The sequence below is a fragment of the Callorhinchus milii genome, unplaced genomic scaffold (assembly GCF_018977255.1).
Source record: "Callorhinchus milii isolate IMCB2004 unplaced genomic scaffold, IMCB_Cmil_1.0 Scaffold9, whole genome shotgun sequence".
Taxonomy (NCBI): Eukaryota; Metazoa; Chordata; class Chondrichthyes; order Chimaeriformes; family Callorhinchidae; genus Callorhinchus; species Callorhinchus milii.
This window is the reverse complement of record NW_024704750.1, coordinates 17,432,197-17,452,282: the sequence shown is the minus strand read 5'-3', so window position 1 is coordinate 17,452,282 and position 20,086 is coordinate 17,432,197. Positions and strand designations below refer to the sequence as shown.

Below are 20,086 nucleotides of genomic sequence, written 5' to 3'. Positions count from 1 at the left end.
TTGCCAGACTCTTAATAACAAGCTTATGTGGTTTTAGCCAGTTTAAACTCCCAACACATGCTCTGCAGTCTCCAAGCCTTGGCTCTTACCAACCCGTGCCTCGAACTCTCCAGAATTAAGCAAACAGAGTGCGTCCCTGCAGGGAGAGAGCGCGTTCCATTCCAGACGCAGGAATCTCCATGTGTAGATCGCATGCACGGAACTGTCTGGTGTGCATTCGTTAAGCGCGGCGACGGGTTTCCATGCCCCACTCAGGTGACTCAAGAAAACCTTAAGCTTCAACCCTAATTAGGCAGCGAGTGTTTCACTGTACCTGAATGTTGCAGGAGCGGTAATTTCTGGATGGGCCGATGCAGTTGCTACCGCCGTCTCTCCTGTAAATAAACAAAACATTCAAAACGGATTAAATCCTACCTTGTTGGGTTTAATCTTGTTTACCAGCGACTGAATCACAAATGGTAACTCTTGGGGGTAAATGGGTTACTGTAACCCATTGGAGTTTCTCCTAGTGTCCTGGCCGAAAGCTTGGCAGACAGCAATATCAATGGGTTTTTAGCTGGTTAGAATCCAGCAGACGCTGGGTCCCCCAAGCCTTGGCTCATGCCAACCTGCGCCTAATACTTTCCGGAATTTGGTAAGCAGGATGTGTCCCCCCCAGGGAGAGAGAGCGCATTCCAGTCCGACAATCTATCTCAAATTTCCATGTGTAATAATAATAATCCTTGCATTTAATATAGCACCATTTCATATCTTCTCAAAGCGCTTCACAAAATATACTATAAAGTGAATTGACTGTATTTTGTGGGATGCATGGAAATCTCAGCTTGGTTTGGATTCTATTAAGCATGGTGATGGGTTTCCTTCCGCATGTATCAAGACACCTGGCTGACCAAAAAAAAATAGCAACCATGGCTGACAATCCTTCAAATAAAGTTGGTCATTCACACCTGTGCGCAAACTGGCTGCTGTGTCTCGCCCATAAAATACAGTCAATCCACTTTAGAGTTTATCCTATGAAGCGCTTTGAGGCATTTGAATGGCGTGATAAGGCACTATATCAAAAGCAGGATTATTAAGATGACCCACAGGAATACCAAGTACTATATCAAATATTTGCATTTGATATAGTGCCTTTTAAATTGTGAGAATGTCTCAAAGCACTTCACAGGATATATTGTGAAGTGCAGAGATTGTGGATTTTGTGGTCAAATGCCGCAGCACTCTGCTGTGTGCAATTGGCTGCTGTATTTCGCCCACAAAATGTATAGTCAATTCACTTTACAGTATATTCTCTGAAGTGTTTTGAGACGTGTCGATGATATGATAAGGCGCTATATCAAATGCAAGGACTATTCTTATTATTTAACAACCAGAACAGGCAGATGGTAAATGGGTTTAAAATCTCATTTGAAGGATGGCATGTCCAACAATGCAGCACTGAATTGAAGCATCAGCCTACAGTATAAGAATTTCAAGGCCCAACGTGGGACTCAAATTCACAACCTCCTGACTCGTAAGTTAGAGTCCTATCAACTGAACCAGACTGACACCAGTACGTACAGATTAATCGGCATATACCTCTGTACTGTGGCAACCAAAAGTCCCTGATTTCTGGGGACAGTTGCTGGATGAAGTAATGTGTCCTTGGGGCCAAATTTGCTTGGTTTCAAGTTCAGCAAGAAAATGAGTAAGAACAATAAATTTCTAAAACAGATACACTCATCAGAGAAACACAGCCATTAATCTAACAAGCTTCTTCAGTACTGTCAGCATCAAGAATTCTGAGCTCAACTGTTTTTATATGTGTTCTCGGATTTGGTTTACAAAATATGGCCACCCTACTGTACTCTACAATACTGTTCCACAGTTCTTTTTTGAAGTTATTCAGATTCCTTCTACAGCTAACAGGGTCCCTCCCTGAGGAAAGTAGGGGCAGAACATTTAACTTCCAGACAGTAATCTCTGTGGTTACTGAGTCACCAGGCAGTTTAATGATCTTAATTATAGATTAGTGAAATCTCAGGGTGACATTTTCCAGACAATGCACAGCAGAGTTTACATCAAGACAGCACAAAGGAAGCAATTCCCTGGGAATTGAGCAATAATTTCAGGATATAAAATGGATAATAATAATCCCTGCTTTTGATATAGCTCCTTATCACGTCATTGAGATGTCTCAAGGTGCTTCAAAGAATATATTGCGAAGTGGATTGACTGTGTATTTTCTGGGTGAAACGCAGCAGCTAATTGTGCACAGCAATGTCCCACAAACAGTGGTGGATTGAGTGACGTATTCATTTATTATTTTGGAGGGATTATAACCTCTGGAAAGTGATTTGCCAATCAACTAACAACTGTGTTCCTAATTACTGCGAGATAAACAAAGGCATGTGCAGTAAGGAAATTTGCCTAATGTTTCACTCTGCCCGGGAATCGAACTGGGTCCTCGCGCTTACAAGGTGAGTGTGCTAACCAATATACTTCGGGACTCCACAGAGAAAAGCGCTTCACTTGAAACTGCACTGTACTTCAACAAAAAATACACAATTGCTGAAATATGAACTGCCTCAAACACACAGCTATATATATATTATATATATATTCACTTTACAATACATTAACTTTATATATATTTACTTTATAGGAGTAATAGTAATTACTATTCATTCAGTGGAGAAGATGGGTGAAAAGGAATAAAAGTAATCTCCATTCCAGAAAAGAACTGCTGTTCCACACATTTACCACTGCAGTGGATTAAATCAATTGCTTTTAATCTCAAATCATTATTAAGGCTTGCTGGGATATTACTTTCGCCCTGTAATCACTATTTGTTGTCAAATAACCTAACCACGTCTCCTGGATCGCTGCCCTTCAGGCACTTCACAGGGCTTCTGTCTCCACCTGCTCAAATACACGTTCTCCTTGGAACATCGTGGTCTGTGTAGCTCTGTTGCTCAGTGGATAAATGCACCGCAAAAAAGAAAGACCTTGGTAACAATAACCAATTAACATTATGGCAAGTTGGTGTGCACTTAAATCTTATGCTTGTGACCACATCTTTATTTCAACTTAAGAGGAGTTAGCTTGACTCAGCTAACAGCAGTTGCACCTCTGAGTCAGAAGGTTAAAGTTTCAAGCCCCACTTTGGGGCCTTTGAGCTCATTTGCTAAAATGACACTCCAGTTGTGGGAGCACTTCACTGTAGGATGAGATATTAAACTGAGGTCCTCTCTCAGGTGAATATTTACCTACAAAATACAGTCACAACACTTTACAGTATATCCTGAAAAGCCCTTTGAGGCCTCCCTGTGTCACGAAAGGCAAATGCAGGGGTTACTATTAACGTTAACATGAAAGACGCTGAACAAAGAATCTTCCAACCATCTGCATTATACTCCCAAACCCAGAAACACTTTTAAATCTCTAATTTCTTCCTCGCACACCCAACAACCTCAATACATGATACAACATCAATTCCAAGTCGCAACATGCACAGCACTGTATAAAGAATACACTGTACACGCTCAGTACACACAAGCAGTGTCTTGAGTGAAGCACCACAAGATTAATTACCATTCTCTACGACAATCTCCTTCGACAATGCAGGTCATTTGATTACTTGAGCCACGTAGTTACCTGTTGCAATACACAGAAATACAACAACAACTTGCACTTATAGAGCGCCCTCGGCCAGGAAGGTTTTCCCACAAATATCCTTCGCCCACGAATATACGATCAATTCACTTTACAGTCTATTCTGTGAAGCGCTTTGAGACGTCGAGAAGACGTGAAAAGCTCTGTATCAAATGCAAGGATTATTATATTATTATTATTAGGTGGGACTTGAAAAAGGAGAGAGAGGGGCAAGGTGGAGGGATTGAGGGAGAGTGTTCCAGTGTTTTGGGGCCAAGTGGCAGAAAGTGTGACCTCCAATGGTGGGGCGGAGGGTGCGAGGGACGACAGGACACTGGTGTAGTCGAGCGGAGGCACCGGGTGATGGTTTGGGAAGTGAGGAGGCCGGAGATGTAGGGAGGTTACAGAGAGGGAAGGGATTTGAAGACGAGACTTGAAATACCTAGTCGACCCACTTTACAGTATATTCTGTAAATTGTTTTGAGATGTCTCAATGACATGATAAGGCGTTATATTAAATGCAAGGATTATTATTATTACTAATACTACTACTACAGGAGGAGACCAGCCAAGTAATTGCAATGAGTAGACTATTTGGTGGCCATGACTTCTCTTCACATGGTTGAGAATTATTTTGTTCCAGCTGTGTACAGCAGTGACTTGGCTCCAAACCTAAATAGCTTTGGAAATGTGCCCAGTGCACTGCATTCCTCTTGTACGTTCAACACTAAAATGAGTCCCACCCAATTTGTTTTTAAAAAAATTAATTTAGTGAGCAGAAACCAGAATTATCTCCTTCCTCCCCGCCCCCCCTCCCCCCCACACACACACACAAGCCTTATTTACAGGTATAGGTCATCTTGTTTACTCTGGCTATTATTCTCCCCCTTCCCCTCCATTCAACCTCACATTATACACTCTCTCATGCTGAGAAAGGAGATGGAAAGCTGCCAGAATTCTACTCAAAGGAGCATTAGGCAGAGAGTTAATTAAGAAAAGGCAATTTATTGTCTAGATTTGGCTTTTGCTTTTCTCTCTAAGAGTGTTGACATTTGAGAAGGGAATCGATATTATAAAATTATGTTCACCATTATGAAAGGGTTTGATAAGATGGATGCTGTTAGGCTGTTTCCAAAACAAAACAACAAAATTACATTATTATAGAGCGGGAGGACTTCTCAAGAGGACATAAATAGAAGATAGTCAGCAGCAGGTCTAATAGAGTTTAGAAGGTAATTTGGAGGGTGACAAGAATGTAGAGTTTACTGTCGAAAGCTGTGGTTGAAACAAAAAACATTGACTTATTAAGAGGTAATTTGATGCATCCATGAGGGAGAAGGAAATAGAGGGGTAAAGGAGAAGAAGAAGGAAGCCTACATAGTGTGTGAATATGGCACGGACTAGTTGGGCCAAATGTCCTATTTCATTGGTGAAGGTCATGGGCAGAGAGAGGGAGGAACATACGAAAGGAATAATTACCAAAAGAATAAATGGAGAGGTAAAGAAGTGGGGTTCGTTTTCACCCCATTTGTAAGTGATTTGTTAGTGTGGTGAGAGACAGCTTCACCATGTCTGCACTATGTAGGTAAAATCAGCCAAAATAATTATGACAATCAGCCCCTTGCCTCGCCTCACCAGCCTCTCTGAAGCACATACCATAAACACCCAACATGTAGAGATGATCCAGTCTCATTACCGCAGGATCTCATTCAAGGGCTCCGAGAAGCCGCCTGGCGTGAAGGTCGCTATTATAAATAGTAGCAGTTGTTGTTGTCGTCGTTGACCTATGCTATCATGGTCCCAGAACAGCCGCTCACCCTTTATGGAGTTTTCAACAGTGCAACATTTGGTCAACATTGCATTAAAATCATGGTTGAACTCAAATACACTTCACTTTAGTAGACTCATGCACCATCAGATTCTTTATTGAAAGAAAATGCCACATGTATTAATGGCTTGTATGACCCACATCTCCCCTGACGATTGTCGAGAGCTCGAAGTGTATGAGAACAGTTTGGCTCTTGGTTGACCCCCAGCGTATCCCCCCGATACGATTTTCCCTCCCTCGGGGCTGATGGAGCTGCCAGGATCACCACCACACACCCATCCATTCTAATGACACCACCCAACCAGCAGCGACGGTCCTCAACTCCTGCTGAAACCACCGAAAGAAATGATGCACATTTCCCCCAAAAAACAAACAGTATAATGTTTAGAGTACAAAATTCCCCAGATTCACAAGGTCAAGAGCTTTGGGATCAGAATCCAACTTCCTGTCCAACGTCCAGTGTGCAGTACTTGCGGATACATATGTGGGGACCTCTTCACTCACAATTCCCTATTATAGTTACTAATTATAACAAGCTGAAAAAAAAACTCACTAAAGTAACAATCAACCGTTTACTGTTGCTGCACCAAAGTTGGGTTAATCATTACCTTTACAGAGAACTATACCTCAAGGGACATCAGCACACACTGTTCAGCTTCCAGCTGATACAAATTACAGCACCACATATTCTACATAATCACATGAAATGTTCCACCTCTTTAAATGCCATTCCGTTCATCTACTTACAATAGCCTCAAAGGTCCATCCTCACAGCGAATTGTTATGATCTAGAATGCACAGCCTGAATGGGTGGTGGAAGCAGATTTGATAGTAGCTTTCAAAAGGTATGGATAGGTACTTTGAGGTAAGGGTGGGGGGGAGGATGGGCCTTGTTGGATAGCTCTTCCAAACTGCCGGCACAGGAACGATGGGCTGAATGGCCTCCTTCTGTGCTATAAGAGTCTATGATTCATCGCTTAGTATAAAAAACCACAATGACTTTACGTACCTGTAGGAAAAACACCTGCGTTCATGGAAGCTCACCCCAATGCCACAGGTCCTACTGCATTCTCCCCAGGCTCCCCAGGGACCCCAGTAGTCACTCTGTCGCTTTTTCCTTCGTGCCTGGATGCAATCAACAGGAAATGGTGCTTTATAAATCAGATCATGTACAGAGTGAGCTGTGCTGATAAAATATACTGATAAAATATCAAAAATAATTCATTCCAACAATAATAATAAATCATCCATGCATTTGATGCAGCACATTATCAAGTCGTGAAAGAACTCAAAACTTTTACTGCCAAGTGCAATGATTATTTTTAGCGAATGAGGCAATTTGCATACAGCAATGTCCCACGAACAAGCCATGAAGTGAATGACCAGTTTGATTGGAGGACTGTTCACCACTGGCAGAAAGTCCCTTCTCTTTTGAGGAGTGCGATCTTTAACAGCCAGCTGGAACAAGCAGACCGGACCTCGTATTTATATCTCATTTGAAGCCGGCGACTCCAACAATACAACGCGCGCTGTTTCCTCGACGCTGCTACTGTGGGCGGAGGGGGCTCTGGTCACGCATGCATGGTGCGGGGAGCGTTGGGATCACGGATGTGGTGTGAGAGGGAAATCGACTTCGCCTGGTGTCCGCGGCCTAACCTGAGCTCCTGCGGCCAATTCTAGGTAAGTGCTGTAAACATGCCACCACAGAAGAAGTTGCCCTTACATGAGAGAACGGACTTAATCAAAAACAGTGAGGGCAAGTCGTAATTATAGTCAGCTGTGATCTAAGCAGCTTGGCAGAACACAAGTTGGATGCATTCCCAAAAGGAAGGCTGAATACATGACAGCTTTTGAAGAAAATCAACAGCCTGATAGAAAATATGTGTGTTTGAACTCTCAGTATGAGGGCATTGATAAATTGAAATGGGAGTGGTTCCAGTGCACCCGTGGTCTCAACATGACTGTGTCTGACGCCATGATAGAGCAGAAAGCTTTCAGCCTTGCAGCATCACTTGGCCAGACTGACTTCAAGGCATCAAATCGCTGGCTTTGCTGTTTCAAGTCCAGACACAAATTGGATCTGCAATTGTGTTTGGTGAAAAGGGTGACCTTGAGCCTGCTATTGTTGACAACTGGAAAGAGAAACTCCCTGAAATTACAGCTGGCTGTGCACCCAGGACATCTTTAATATGGATGAATCTGGTTGTTTTCAGGACTCTCCCTGACGGGAGCCTTTCAGTTTGTGGTGATGGCTGCACTGGTAGAAAGAATAAGGAATAAGGACGTCACATACATACTGGAAAATAAAAACCTAAATGGGGTAGAGGAGCAAAGGGATCTAGGGGTACACATACACAATTCACTAAAAGTAGCAGCGCAGGTTAATAAGGCCGTAAAAAAGGAAAACCAGGCATTGGGGTCCATTACTAGAGGGATAGAAATGAAAAGCAGGGAAGTTATGGTAAACTTCTACAGAACCTTGGTTAGACCACACTTAGAATACTGTGTGCAGTTCTGGTCCCCACATTATAGAAGGGATGTAGAGGCACCAGACAGGGAGCAAAGGAGATTCGCAAGGATGATCCCAGAACTGAGAGGTTATATCTATCAGGAAAGGCTGAACACGCTCGGACTCTTTTCTCTTGAAAAGGGGGTAAGGGGTGACCTGATAGAGGTCTTTAAAATGATGAAAGGTTTTGATAGGGTAGACATAGGGAAGATGTTTCCACATGTGGGGGAGACCAACATGGGGCCATCAATATAAAATAGTCACAAATACATCAAATAGGGAAGTTAGAAGAAAATTCTTTACGCAAATAGTAGTGGGAATGTGGAACATGCTACCTCAAGGAGTTGTTGAGGCAAATAGCATAGATGTATTTAAGGGAAAGCTAAATAGGTACGTGAGGGAGAAAGGAATAGAAAGTTATGCTTGAAAGCTTAGTTGAGGAAGGGCAGGAGGAGATTCACGTGGCGCATAAACACGGGCATAGACCAGTTGGGGCGAACGGCCTGTTTCGTGCTGTATATTCTAATGTAATGTATAATGTATTCTAATGTAAATCCAAAGACCACATCACCATGTCTTTGACAGTCAACATGGAGGGAAGATTTTGATATGGACAGTGGTAATAGGGAAGGCTGCCAAGCTCCATGCCTTTAGGAATTTGAACATCAAGACTCAGCTTCCCGTCACATGGTACAACAACAAAAAGGAATGAAAGCAAGTGCCATTTATTTATTTTTACAGAAGTGGCTTCAGACCTTCAATAGAAAGATGTGGGCCCAGGGCAGGCATGTGCTGCTGTTTCTGGTCATTTCTACTCTGACCTAGTGTTTTTCCCAGCTAACACGACATCCGTTCTCCAGCCCCTGACCAGCCATCACCCAGATGTCAAGATGCACTGCAGGAGGGAGTCTTCTACGCATGGTTCTTGGAGAGACGGCCAAAGATGCACAGGCTTTCACAAGTCACAAAATCCATCAATGTTCTTCATGCAGTCACCTAGATTAATTCAGCAGTCAACCATGGTGCGTAGATCAACAGTGCATAAGTGCTTTGCGAAGGCTGGCTTTAGTGTGGATGAGCCTGTGGAAGAGGACCCTGATGATGTGACACTTGACCAGTTGTTGTCTCAGGCCAGTCAGTACCTGTCACTGGACACCCCTATCCTCGGTGCCGAGTATTATGCAGCCATCAACAGTGATGTGGCCTCCACTGAGGACTTAAATAAGGGATGGGAGGAGTATCTAACGGAGGAGTTTCTACCACGGACACTGAGGAACAGGACACAAAGGAGAAAGCACAGGAAGAGCAACTGACAACATCAGAGACCCCTCTCACTTATGCTGATGCACTGGGTTTGTTGGCACAAGTGAAGGACTTTTCCTTGATCATGGACTCGAGGTGTGGCAGAGTTTGGGTCAGCTGTAGGCCAAGGCAGTGCAGGTTAAATCAGCAGCCAGGAAAACAACACTGGACTCTTTCTTCAAGAAATGAACATTGTATGATTTTAACTTCTCATGTGAACTTTAAATAATGAAACCTAAGATCTGCTTTAAATGTGACAAAGCCTTATTTTAAAGAGATTGTATGCTCGTTGAGTGTTCAACATCCTTACCAATGCCCTAAACATTGCTTCAGTGACCTGAATCACCCAATCTGTTTCAGTAATCGGGTCACCTCACTAAGTAGGTCACTTTTGCCCAATCACTTGAGTGACCCGATTAGTGAGGTTCTACTGTACAGAAAAATCCTGCTGAATGATGCAATAATTAGTGCATTTTGAGTGCGAGTGTGATTCCAGCCCAAAATAGTAGGTAGCGAGTCTCCTCTTCCTACCACTCATTATGAGGGGTCCTGAGTGTAAAGCTTCAACCACTTCAACACACATTCTCTTTGACTGGAACCACAGCACTAAACTACAATCTTATAAAGGAGACCATATGGCTGGCTGGTGTGGGAAACGGCAAATATCACACTGCGCCGTCGGTTGGTTAGCATTCGGTTGGTTAGAGGGGCAATTTACTCCATATCAACACTGACCCAGGTAGATGACCTCAAGAGCTTATATCCAACCTGGTACTGGTTAATGCATCTAAACTGGGCAAGTGCTTCATCCCCCATCAGTTCGTTTGACTCGATGCATTCACAAGTCTTCCTCGTTTCAGTTTCAGATCCTGAAGGGGAAAGACGGCCAAGATTTTTGAAAAAAAATGGATTTATCCTTTTGAAAAATTCTTTAGTACAGTTTAAAAAGTGTTTTTTAAACCCAGCAACAATTCTGCAGAAACAGTCACTCGTAAACCTCAACACAGTACGAAACAGGAAATGGATAACTTGCAAGGAGCCACAAGTTGGATGTGTATCATCTGAACCCTACAAATATACCATAAAATGGCTCTAATTTTCAGCCACTCGCAGCATGCAAATTCCAGATTATAGTAATTCTTTCACTTGTTCTAGCAGTTAAACACATTGAGGAAATATCTCAAAGCGCTTTAGGGGATTTATGGTAAAGTGTAGTGACTGTGTACTTAGTAGGCAAACATGGAGCTAACCTACACACAGCAATGTCCCACAAACAGCAATGAAACAAATGACCAACTTAATCTGGGAGATTGTTTGCCAGGACACCAGGAGAAAGTCCCTTCTCTTTTCAAATAGTGCCATGGAATCTCTAACAGCAGACGAGACATTGGTTTAACAAAAGTGCTCTGGGCACTACCCTGCCTGAGGGGCGCAATATTAATGTAAGTTGTTGTTGTTAACATCTCACCCGAAAGATGGCACCTCTGACAATGCAAGACTGCCCCAGAACTGCACATAAGAGGCATCCTAGACTTAAATTAAAGTCTCAATGTGGGGCTTGAACTCACAAACTTCTGACTCAAGAGATGAGTGCTACCAACTGAGCCAGGATGACACCTAGTCACCTATCCTCATATTCAGCAAGAAAGTGACAGCTAAACCAAAGTGAAAAGGCCTTTATCAAACACAGGCAGGTCTGAAAGATGACATCGTACAAAAGTTAAACCTCACTGCCTCCACATTATCCCTTGCCAGCCCGACCCTCCGAAATTATACAATGTCTTTGGAATGGGATGTTGGGCGTTGTCAAACTACTTGCTACGCCCCTCAATAAACTTCCCTAAGGTTATTACAAGGTGGTGGGTTTGCAAGAGGCTAGTTTGTTTCATTCTACAGTTCAAACTATTGGCTTCTGTTTGTTACCCAGTTAAGCCTCACTTACTGACACAGGATAGTTAGTTGGAGGAGTACAAACAACATTGTAAGTAAACTTCGGCTTGGCTGTTAGTAAGATACTGATAATTTCTTCATGTCTTCATGAAGAAGTGCTCTGAACAACTTCAAGGAGTCAGATTGAATAGACATAACGTCATTACTTACACCTCTTTGTGATACCACAGAATGCCTGCGGGAGGGGAAGTGGGGGGGGAAGGGAAATAAAAAAACTTTCCAGAATACATTCTACGTTAATTGTGGTTTAAAGTACATTCATCTTTAAGAAAATCTAAAACATGGAATGAGAAGAGGTCAATATGGCTCAAGTCTACAGACCAGAAAAATTCCAGTCCACTCCTCCCACTGGCGTTAAAATAAATGACTTATGCATTGAGCAGTCCCTAAGGTAAAAACAAAAAAAGACTGCAGAACATCCATTAATCTACATGATCCAAATCTTCACTGATTCCCCTTCAGAGAACTTTTCTATTCCCCCTTTCCAGTATTACCCACTGTGCCCATTGGAGTCTTCAGCTCAGTCTGCACCCACCCTATATCTTTGAATAATATTTTCAACCAGAAACTTAGCATAAATCTGGAAGTTTATCTGTATAATTATTTTACATTTACTTCCTTGTCATGAAGCTCTCTCAAAGCGCTTCACACAGATAACTGGGCACTCGAGCTGGGAACGCGTAGGGGGTTGAGGAAGGTAGTGGGAGAGAGAAAAAGAAAATCTGAAAAAACGAATGGGTTTTAAAGATGGGGAAGGAGGGGGAGAGGCGGAGGGACTGAGGAGGAAGTTCCAGATAGAATAGCTGAAAGCTCACCTATCTACGAGGAGCATAAAGCAGACTGTTTTTTGCTGAGTGGAGGATGCGGCTGGGGTGGTAGGGGTTGTACAAAGTCACAGAGGCAATTTCGCACTTACAATCTTGGGAGGAGATGCACCAAACTGAAATATGCAAGTTTGTAAATCTTTTCTGCAGAGTTCAAAATGCCAAAACAGTGTATTGCAATTATGCATTGTAGGAGTCCTGGAGCTCAGTGGTTAGAGCACTCACCTCGCTAGTGAGAGACCTGGGTTCGATTCCCGGCAGGGCAAAACCTTGGGCAAGTTTCCTGACTCCACACGCCTGATAATAATCTCTCAAGAAAAAAATAATAAAATTGATCACTTCAATCCACAACTGTGTTTGGGACACTGCTGTGTGCAATTGGCTGCCGCGCTTCACCCACAAATATACAGTCAATTCACTTTACAGTATATTCTGTGAAGCGCTGTGAGACGTCTAGAAGACGTGAAAAAGCGCTACATCAAATGCAAGGATTATTATTATTTATTTACTTCCCTTTTGTACTCGCCTTATAATCTTGGCACACAACAACTTGGGAAAAGTTGAGCCAAGGTTCAGTTGTTTTACCAGTTAAGGTTGAGATGATTTTCATCTGGTTTTCCAGCAAAAGCCCCTCAGGCGAAATGGTTATTTAAACAAACTTCCATTGGGTCATTTTACAGCTATTCCCACAGCTACATCCTCTACCTAATTAGATAGGATCATAAAAGTCTAATACGTACATTTCTTTGCTCTCGGGGCATAGACCGTAGTCTGGGATGGGGAGTGGGCAGAAAGAGGGTAGAGAAAAGAACAATGCACTTCAGAAATGCCAAACAGAAATGATACCTGAGTTCTCAGTAGCTGGAAATGAAGCATCTTAAATAGAATATAAGTTTCAGTGTATGTTTGTTGATATTCCAGGACAACTTTAAGAAATTGAGTGAGGGAAAATAGTCTGGAGCAAAAGGAGTGATAGGAAAATGGTGCGATTACTGCCTTGTCATCATTCCTTGGTAAACATTTCAGCCTGGTTCAGTTGATAGTACTCTTGTCTCGGTTGTGGATTTAAGCACCACATTGAGCCTTTGAGCTCATAATCTAAGATGACACTTCAAATACAACGTTGGGGTTGGAGATGCATCCTTCAGATGAGACATCATCTGCCTGTTCAGACAGATGTTGAAGATCCTATGGCACTATTTGAAAAGAGAAGGGAGTTTCTTCCAGTATCTCAGCCAATAATACCCCAAATAGAGTTAGTCGTTCACTTCATGGCTGTTTACAGAACATTGCTGTGTATACATTGTCTGCTGCGTTTGACAACAAAATACACCACCACTAAACTTTACAGAAAATTACTGTGATGCGTTTCACGACAGCCTCCTGATATAAAAAATGATATACTAAATGTCAGGCTTTTTTTTAAAAAAAGGAAAAGCATTCTCTAGAACTGAATGCACCTCACTGTGTAATTGATAAATTACTAAACTGAGCTCTGATTTTTTTTTAAAAAAAGCTTTTAAAAAAAATATAACTACAGTATATTAAAAGCAGTTTTTCAATCAACTGTGCTCTTGTCCTGCGGTGTGTAATTAGCAAACACAGGATGCCATTATGGGCCTTTAGGAACAGTTCTCAGTTACATTCCTCCTTTTGATGAGTTCCTCACTGCTAACGGGTCACCACATCAGAGACTTTAAGCATCCGAGTGCTTCAGGGTGTGGTGGAGCCATCAGGGACACACTGCTTTGACTGGCTGAAAATTGCCAGGATTTCTGCACTCATTCCAGTAATCTTATTTCGCCCACAAAATACAGTCATTCCACTTAACAATATATTCGGTGAAGCGCTTTGAGACATCTCAATGACGCTACATCAAATGTCGTATTATCATTATTATGTTGGTGACCTTCTTGGGGGAGCTGGGAGAGGGGATCGGGGAAAGTGAACAAGGTCTCCTTGGAACTGAGTGGCAGTGGTGGGATTGCATTGCAACACAATGCCAGTACAGATTACCTCTACCTAACAGTGGTGGGGTTAGCTGGATTTGTTTGCTTCCTTTAGCTTGCTAAGATATTTGTAAGTGGATCATAAGATGTTTCAGAGCACTAACGGGCTATTGCATTTAGCCCCATCAAGTCTGAGCTGGTATTTTTCCTTCACATGACTCACAGAGTCTCATCCCAGTCTCCACACGCTCTTTAATATTCATCATCTTTTTCAAGTTTCTGTCCTTTTCAAGAGACTTGAAGGATTCTATTCCAATAGCAAATACTTAACAGAAATAAAAATTAAACACAAATGTTCTCTAAAAAGATCCTGATGACCATTAGATATGCTGAAATGATTCCCTTACAGAGGAGGGAGGGGAGGAACAAACCCACTTATGAACCCCAGGTTATGTTGGACCAAATAAATCACTCTCAATAGAAGATCTAGCAAATGCGATTTTAAAACGATAATAAAAGAACATTTTGCTTTTTTCATTGTACAAAATAACAGCAACAGCAAATTACATTTGTAGAGCGCCATTCACATCAGGAGGATGTCCCAAGGTGCTGGACTGTCAGGGATTAGCTGGGGGTTGGGATCTGGAGGAGTTTCACCTCTCTCAGCTCCAAACACACCCCCATTGGCTCAGTTCATCAAAAATACAGTCCCTCCAATGTGAACTGAGCAATAGAGTTCACATTGGACTCCCTCCGCTCAGTGGGCTCCTGCCTGCTTCAAGTCCTAACCCAGTCCGCCCACCATTGGTAATCAGGCCTTCAGCCTTTCTGCCCCCATCCTTTGGAACTCCATCCCACAGTCCCTTTGCTTCACCCCTCCCTTGCCTTCTTCAAGGCCAACCTCAAGATTCTCCTCAAATTCACCCTCCTACCCCTACCCTTCACCCCTCCTGATCCCAACCCCTAGCTCGGGTCCAAATCCCTGACTGTTCAGCACCTTGGGATGTCCTCCTGATGCGAAAGGAGCTATACAAATGTAATTTGTTATAATTAATTCTGTGCTGTGTAAGTTGGTACAAACGAAAGTCAGTCATTGTTCCACTACAGGCTAATGTTCAGTGACCCCCTCCTGCAAAGTCCACGTGCACAGATGTCAGATTCACCTACGATGCCCCAACAACTGACTCACTGAGGTCTTGAACAGCTTAAATGTAGAAATTCCGATCAAACAGCAGAGTTTGATGTAAAGTGCACTTGTGCGGATATCAGACAAGAACAGCGTCAGGATTGGTTTAACACCCACTGACGATCACACGCAACTATTGGCCACTTGAATAAGGTGCCTTTGCGGAGGTGGAAGGGGGGACAGTCAATGTCTTTAAGAGAAGCTGTGGGGGGCAGGGAGAAAATTGGAGTTGCAAATGCACTCTATACACTCACCATCTAACCTTAAACATGAAATGCCATAGAGTGTCTGCTTACTGTTCCCTATCATGACTACATGACTTCAGGAAAGATGAAAATAGGAGGCAAGACAACTTGCCAACTAATGGGATGCAATGTACGTATTGTGCTTTTGAGAAAAATTATGCATTTTCACACCATTTTTTTCTCCTACCTCTGTCCCCTGCTCACTCCATATTAGACCTGTCCGCTCCATCCACTCAGTGGGCTTTTGCCTGCTCCAAGTCCCAACTCAGCCCGGCCACCATCCGCAGTCAGGCCTTCAGCCTTTTTGCCCCCACCCTTGGCACTCCATCCCACAGTCCCTTTGCTTCACCCCTCCCTCGCCTTCTTCAAGGCCTACCTCAAGACCCTCCTCTAAGTCGCCCTCCTACCCCTACCCACCACCCCTCCTGTTCCCAACCCCTAGCTCGGGTCCAAATCCCTGACTGGCCAGCCCCAACGTGAAAGGCGCTATACAAATGTAATTTGTTGTTGTTATATGAACCTGATGTGCACTTTGCATTCACATGAAGTTTACGGATGAGTCCCCTTTAAAATTGGTCAGTTCTAATTAACTGACAGCAGCAAATGATTGCGGACAAAAGTGAGATGTCTTCACAGAAGCCAAAGAGAATTCCTTGACAAAAGAGTCAGTGATCAGTGTAGCTTACAAAAACTGCAAGGCCAGGATCCTAATAAACCATAAATAGCAGCAAAATATTTTCAGTTTCAAAGGCACGTAACACGATCAGGGTGGTGCAAACAAGAATGGGAACAATGAGCCAAAAACAGAGTGTGCGCTGTTCAATATGTTAATACGAATGCTTAAAGTATCTCAAATACTAACTCTGTTTGCAAATGTAATAACAACCAGTGCACATCTAGTTTGACAATCATACATGGCAACGAACATGAAAGATTAATCTCAATCATGATCCTGTTCATATTGAAGCAAAGTTTGATACATTGCTAACCGTCTGACCAACATTTTGTAAGAATCTATTTAGCATAAAACTTTTGAACAAAAATCAAACTACACTCAAATTGGAGCCATATGCATTAAACCCTTCATCTGGTAAACAAACAGGAACTTCATGTATTCCGCTCTTCACTAATGCGGTTTGGAAAAGTTCAATTCGTCTTTTCTGATGTTCAATTGGTGCACTCTCTGGGTTGTTAAAAACTGAACTACTTCAACTGCTTATAGTCAATTTCACAGTTGATGCCTTACCGGGGAACGGAACGCGCGCACACACACACACACACACACTGCTTGGAAAAAATTCTGGCTGGACGAGCTGGGAGGGGGCAGGGAGTAGGGGGGGAAAATTTCCCCTGGCAATTAGCCAGACAGGTGTACTCACAGCACACAGTACTCTGGCCTCAGGGGTAGGAACACTTTAAACAGAGTTCTAACGCTACATTTTGCTGGAGTGTTGCTGTAATCTTGGCAGCAATTAACAATGTGGGGGAGGGGGGGGGGGGAGGAAAGGGTATAGACAGCATAGTTGGCATGGTGGTGCCATTCACACACGCTGTAGCGTCATGCCAGTTAGCTGACGTCACTCTGGGCTCGCTCCCTTATAGTTTGCTCAAAGCTCAGCTCTTCAAAATGTGTCGGTCGGTGCACAGTCGCAGGATTCAGAGGTTATCTACGAGCACGCAATTTAACAGTTTACACTTACACGTCTTCAAATCTTTTTATGCCCTTGCGCCGCCCAACCTCTCCAACCTCCTCGCTCCCCAACCCACTACCCCACCCCCCCCGCCTCCGCTCAACCAGCTCCGGCCTCCTGCTTGTCCGTCGTGGCCTTCGTTCCACCATCAGTGGCCGCACTTTTTCTGCCACTACGCCCCGAAACTCTGGAACTCTTGGGGTAGGTGGTGGGGGGGGGAGGGGGGAGAATGAGGTTCCACTCTTCAGGGGTAGACTTGCTCGTTGAGTGTCAGTCTCGCCGTCGTTATGGGTAACTCACCTGTACACAACCACCACCAGCACCAAGACAGAACAGCACACGACACGACGATGCGAAGGCGCAAACGGGACTCAAGAGCGGCGCCCTGACTGGGTGAAGAACTCGGGGACCCCCGATGTGATTTTAAATCATTTTTTTTTTTGGGGGGGGGGGGGGGGGGCGGACGGACGGGACGGGACGGGTCCAAGTGGAAAACGTTAAGTTTCCGACGAGTGAGTAACAGTGCAAGTAAGATCGCCTCTCACACCTGATACGGGTTTTAATAGCATGATAAATAATAAGAATACGAATAATAAATAAAAATAACCCTCGCAATGTTAACATTGGGCATTGATCACTGTGAGGTGGGACAGCGGCTTTGTGTCGCTAAACTACCACTGAGGGAGTACAAGTACAGCGCCACCAAAAAGTCGTGACACCATTACAATGTCTAATAAATCTTAAATGATATATATATATATATATGTGTGTGTATATATATATATATATATAGAAATAATTAGATAACAGGGTAGTTATCACGACTTTTTGGTCAGGCTGCACATAGTGCTGTACATGTGTGTGTGTGTGTGGGTGTGAGAGAGAGAGTGACAGAGAGTGTTTAATATAACGTAAGACAATACTTTTCGCGAAAAAAAATGGCTTTTTAAATTTAAAAAAAAGCCTCCAATACCTATCGCACGAAACGCACTCCAAGTCACACACACACACACACACAAAAAAAAAGGATTTGTATGACGGGACTTCGCGCTTAATTTTCTTTTTGTCTTTAAAAAAAAAGCTGAAAAAGTGTGTGCGCGTATATAGCTATTATTTATATAGATACATATACATATATATATATATATGTATGTATTTACTCACAGAGGAAGAGGGTAGAACTAACAGGAGCAGCTGCAGGACGAGCGAGGACAGGACCGCGAGCTTCATCGCCGCCGCTGAGCCCTGGAGCCAACTCGCACTGTGCGCAATCTGCCCACGTCCCGCGCAACCCGGTGCCCAACTCCCAACCCCATCACCGCCTCTCGCTCCTTCCACCTCGGGGATTGGCCTCTTCACCAACCCACCCCCACCCCGACACCGACACCCTCTCCTCTCCACCAAAACAAAACACATCCGAGTTATTCGGTCACTCCCTCAACCCCACTTTCCAACCACCACCACCACCACACACACACACACACACGAGTGACTTTTGTGCGGGGTTTTTTTTTTGGAAAGTAGGGACTCCTTTTTTTTTTGTAGGCGCGGAAGAAGTATTCCCATCCATCCAGTGTGATGGGGTCACAGCTGAAGGCTACTCTCCACTCCGGAAGTGGCCTCACTTGGGCTTGTGATGTGGTGGAGTGCGCACGTTGGAGGCCACTGAGACAACAGTCCACAGAGCAGGAGGTGCCTTCTCCTCCACCTCCTCCTCCTCCTCCTCACTTTGTGCTTAACCTTCTCTTTCCACCCGACTAAATCTTCGGGTCGCTCCCGATCCGCTGTACTGTTCACCGACAAGTACACGGTCACTACACCTCCAAGTAAAATCCCGCTAAGCGCTTTGAGGTCCCGTGACGACGCGCTTTATTGAATGCAAGGATTATTGTCGTATTTTTTATTTCGTATCTTATTTCTTTTCAAAAAAAAAAGGAACACTGCACTGCAAAACATTGAGGCGATGACACTTAACTTTCGAATGGAGAATTGGAAGGAGGTGACAGTCACAAACGCAGCCACAAACTGCGTCATGTCCGCAGAATCTGATCACAGGTCAAATTAGGAGCGAAACTGTTCACTGGTTTCAATGGGAAGTTGTGGGGCGCGGCTGCCCGCAAATTGGCTGCCATATCCACTGACAAAATACACGATCAATGCACTTAACATCGTGTGACGAGCTATGAGCCATCTCGACAACATGATACAAAAGGTGATTGAAGGCACGGTCAAAGAGGAGGGTCTTGAGATGGGTCTTGAAGGAGGCAAGGGAGGGGGCGAGGCAGAGGGACTGGGGGATGGAGTTCCAGAAGGTGGGGGCAGAGTGGATGAAGGCCCACCCGCCAATGGTGGGGCGGGTGAGGATGCGAAGTAGGTCGGAGCCTGCTGATTGGAGGGAGGGAGCAGACAGGGAGGGAGCAGACAGGTTGATAGGGGGTTAGGAGGTCACAGAGGTAGGGGGGAGCGAGGTCATGGAGGGCTTTGAAGGTGAGGACTAGGATCTTGAACTGGGGTGATAGGGCCTGGTGAGGGAGAGGTCATGGGCAGCAGGGTTCTGGATGATGGGCAGCAGAGTTCTGGATGATCTGCAGCCTATGGAGGGAGGAGTTGGGGAGGCCGACAAGCAGCGAGTTTGCAGACTCAAGCCTAGATATTATGAATGCGTGTATGAGGGTTTCGGCGGCCTGCGGTGTGAGACAATGGTGGAACCGGGCGATGTTGCGGAGATGAGAGAAGGCAGAGCGGGTCATGGAATATGTGTGGGCTAGAAAGGATAGTTGAGGGTCAAACAAGACGCCAAGGTTCCAGGCTGGCTTAGTAAGGTGGAGTGTGCATCTTTGGATGGTGATGCTGTCAGCGCCCAAGGTGTGGACGGGAGCCAATCGGGAGGGTCTTGTCCTTGTTGACGTTCAACTGAGGAAAGTTAGATCTCATCCAAGACTTGATGTCTGACAGACATTCTGTCAGGA

At 44.1% G+C, this 20,086-nt stretch overlaps 1 protein-coding gene across 4 annotated transcripts in view; it reads right to left on the bottom strand.

The window, feature by feature from the left end:
• Positions 1-18,452, bottom strand: part of paplna (papilin a, proteoglycan-like sulfated glycoprotein) — a 45,518-nt gene extending 27,066 nt beyond the window's left edge. For all 4 annotated transcript variants that reach the window (XM_007893242.2, XM_042338049.1, XM_042338047.1 and 1 more), the window contains exons 1-3: positions 18,282-18,452; positions 6,471-6,586; positions 314-374 (exon numbers count right to left, since the gene is read on the bottom strand). In XM_007893242.2, coding sequence (XP_007891433.1) covers positions 314-374; positions 6,471-6,586; positions 18,282-18,347 — 243 coding nt within the window. In that variant the 5' untranslated portion in view covers positions 18,348-18,452. The remainder of the gene's footprint in view (positions 1-313; positions 375-6,470; positions 6,587-18,281) is intronic.
• Between the last annotated feature and the right edge of the window lie 1,634 nt (positions 18,453-20,086).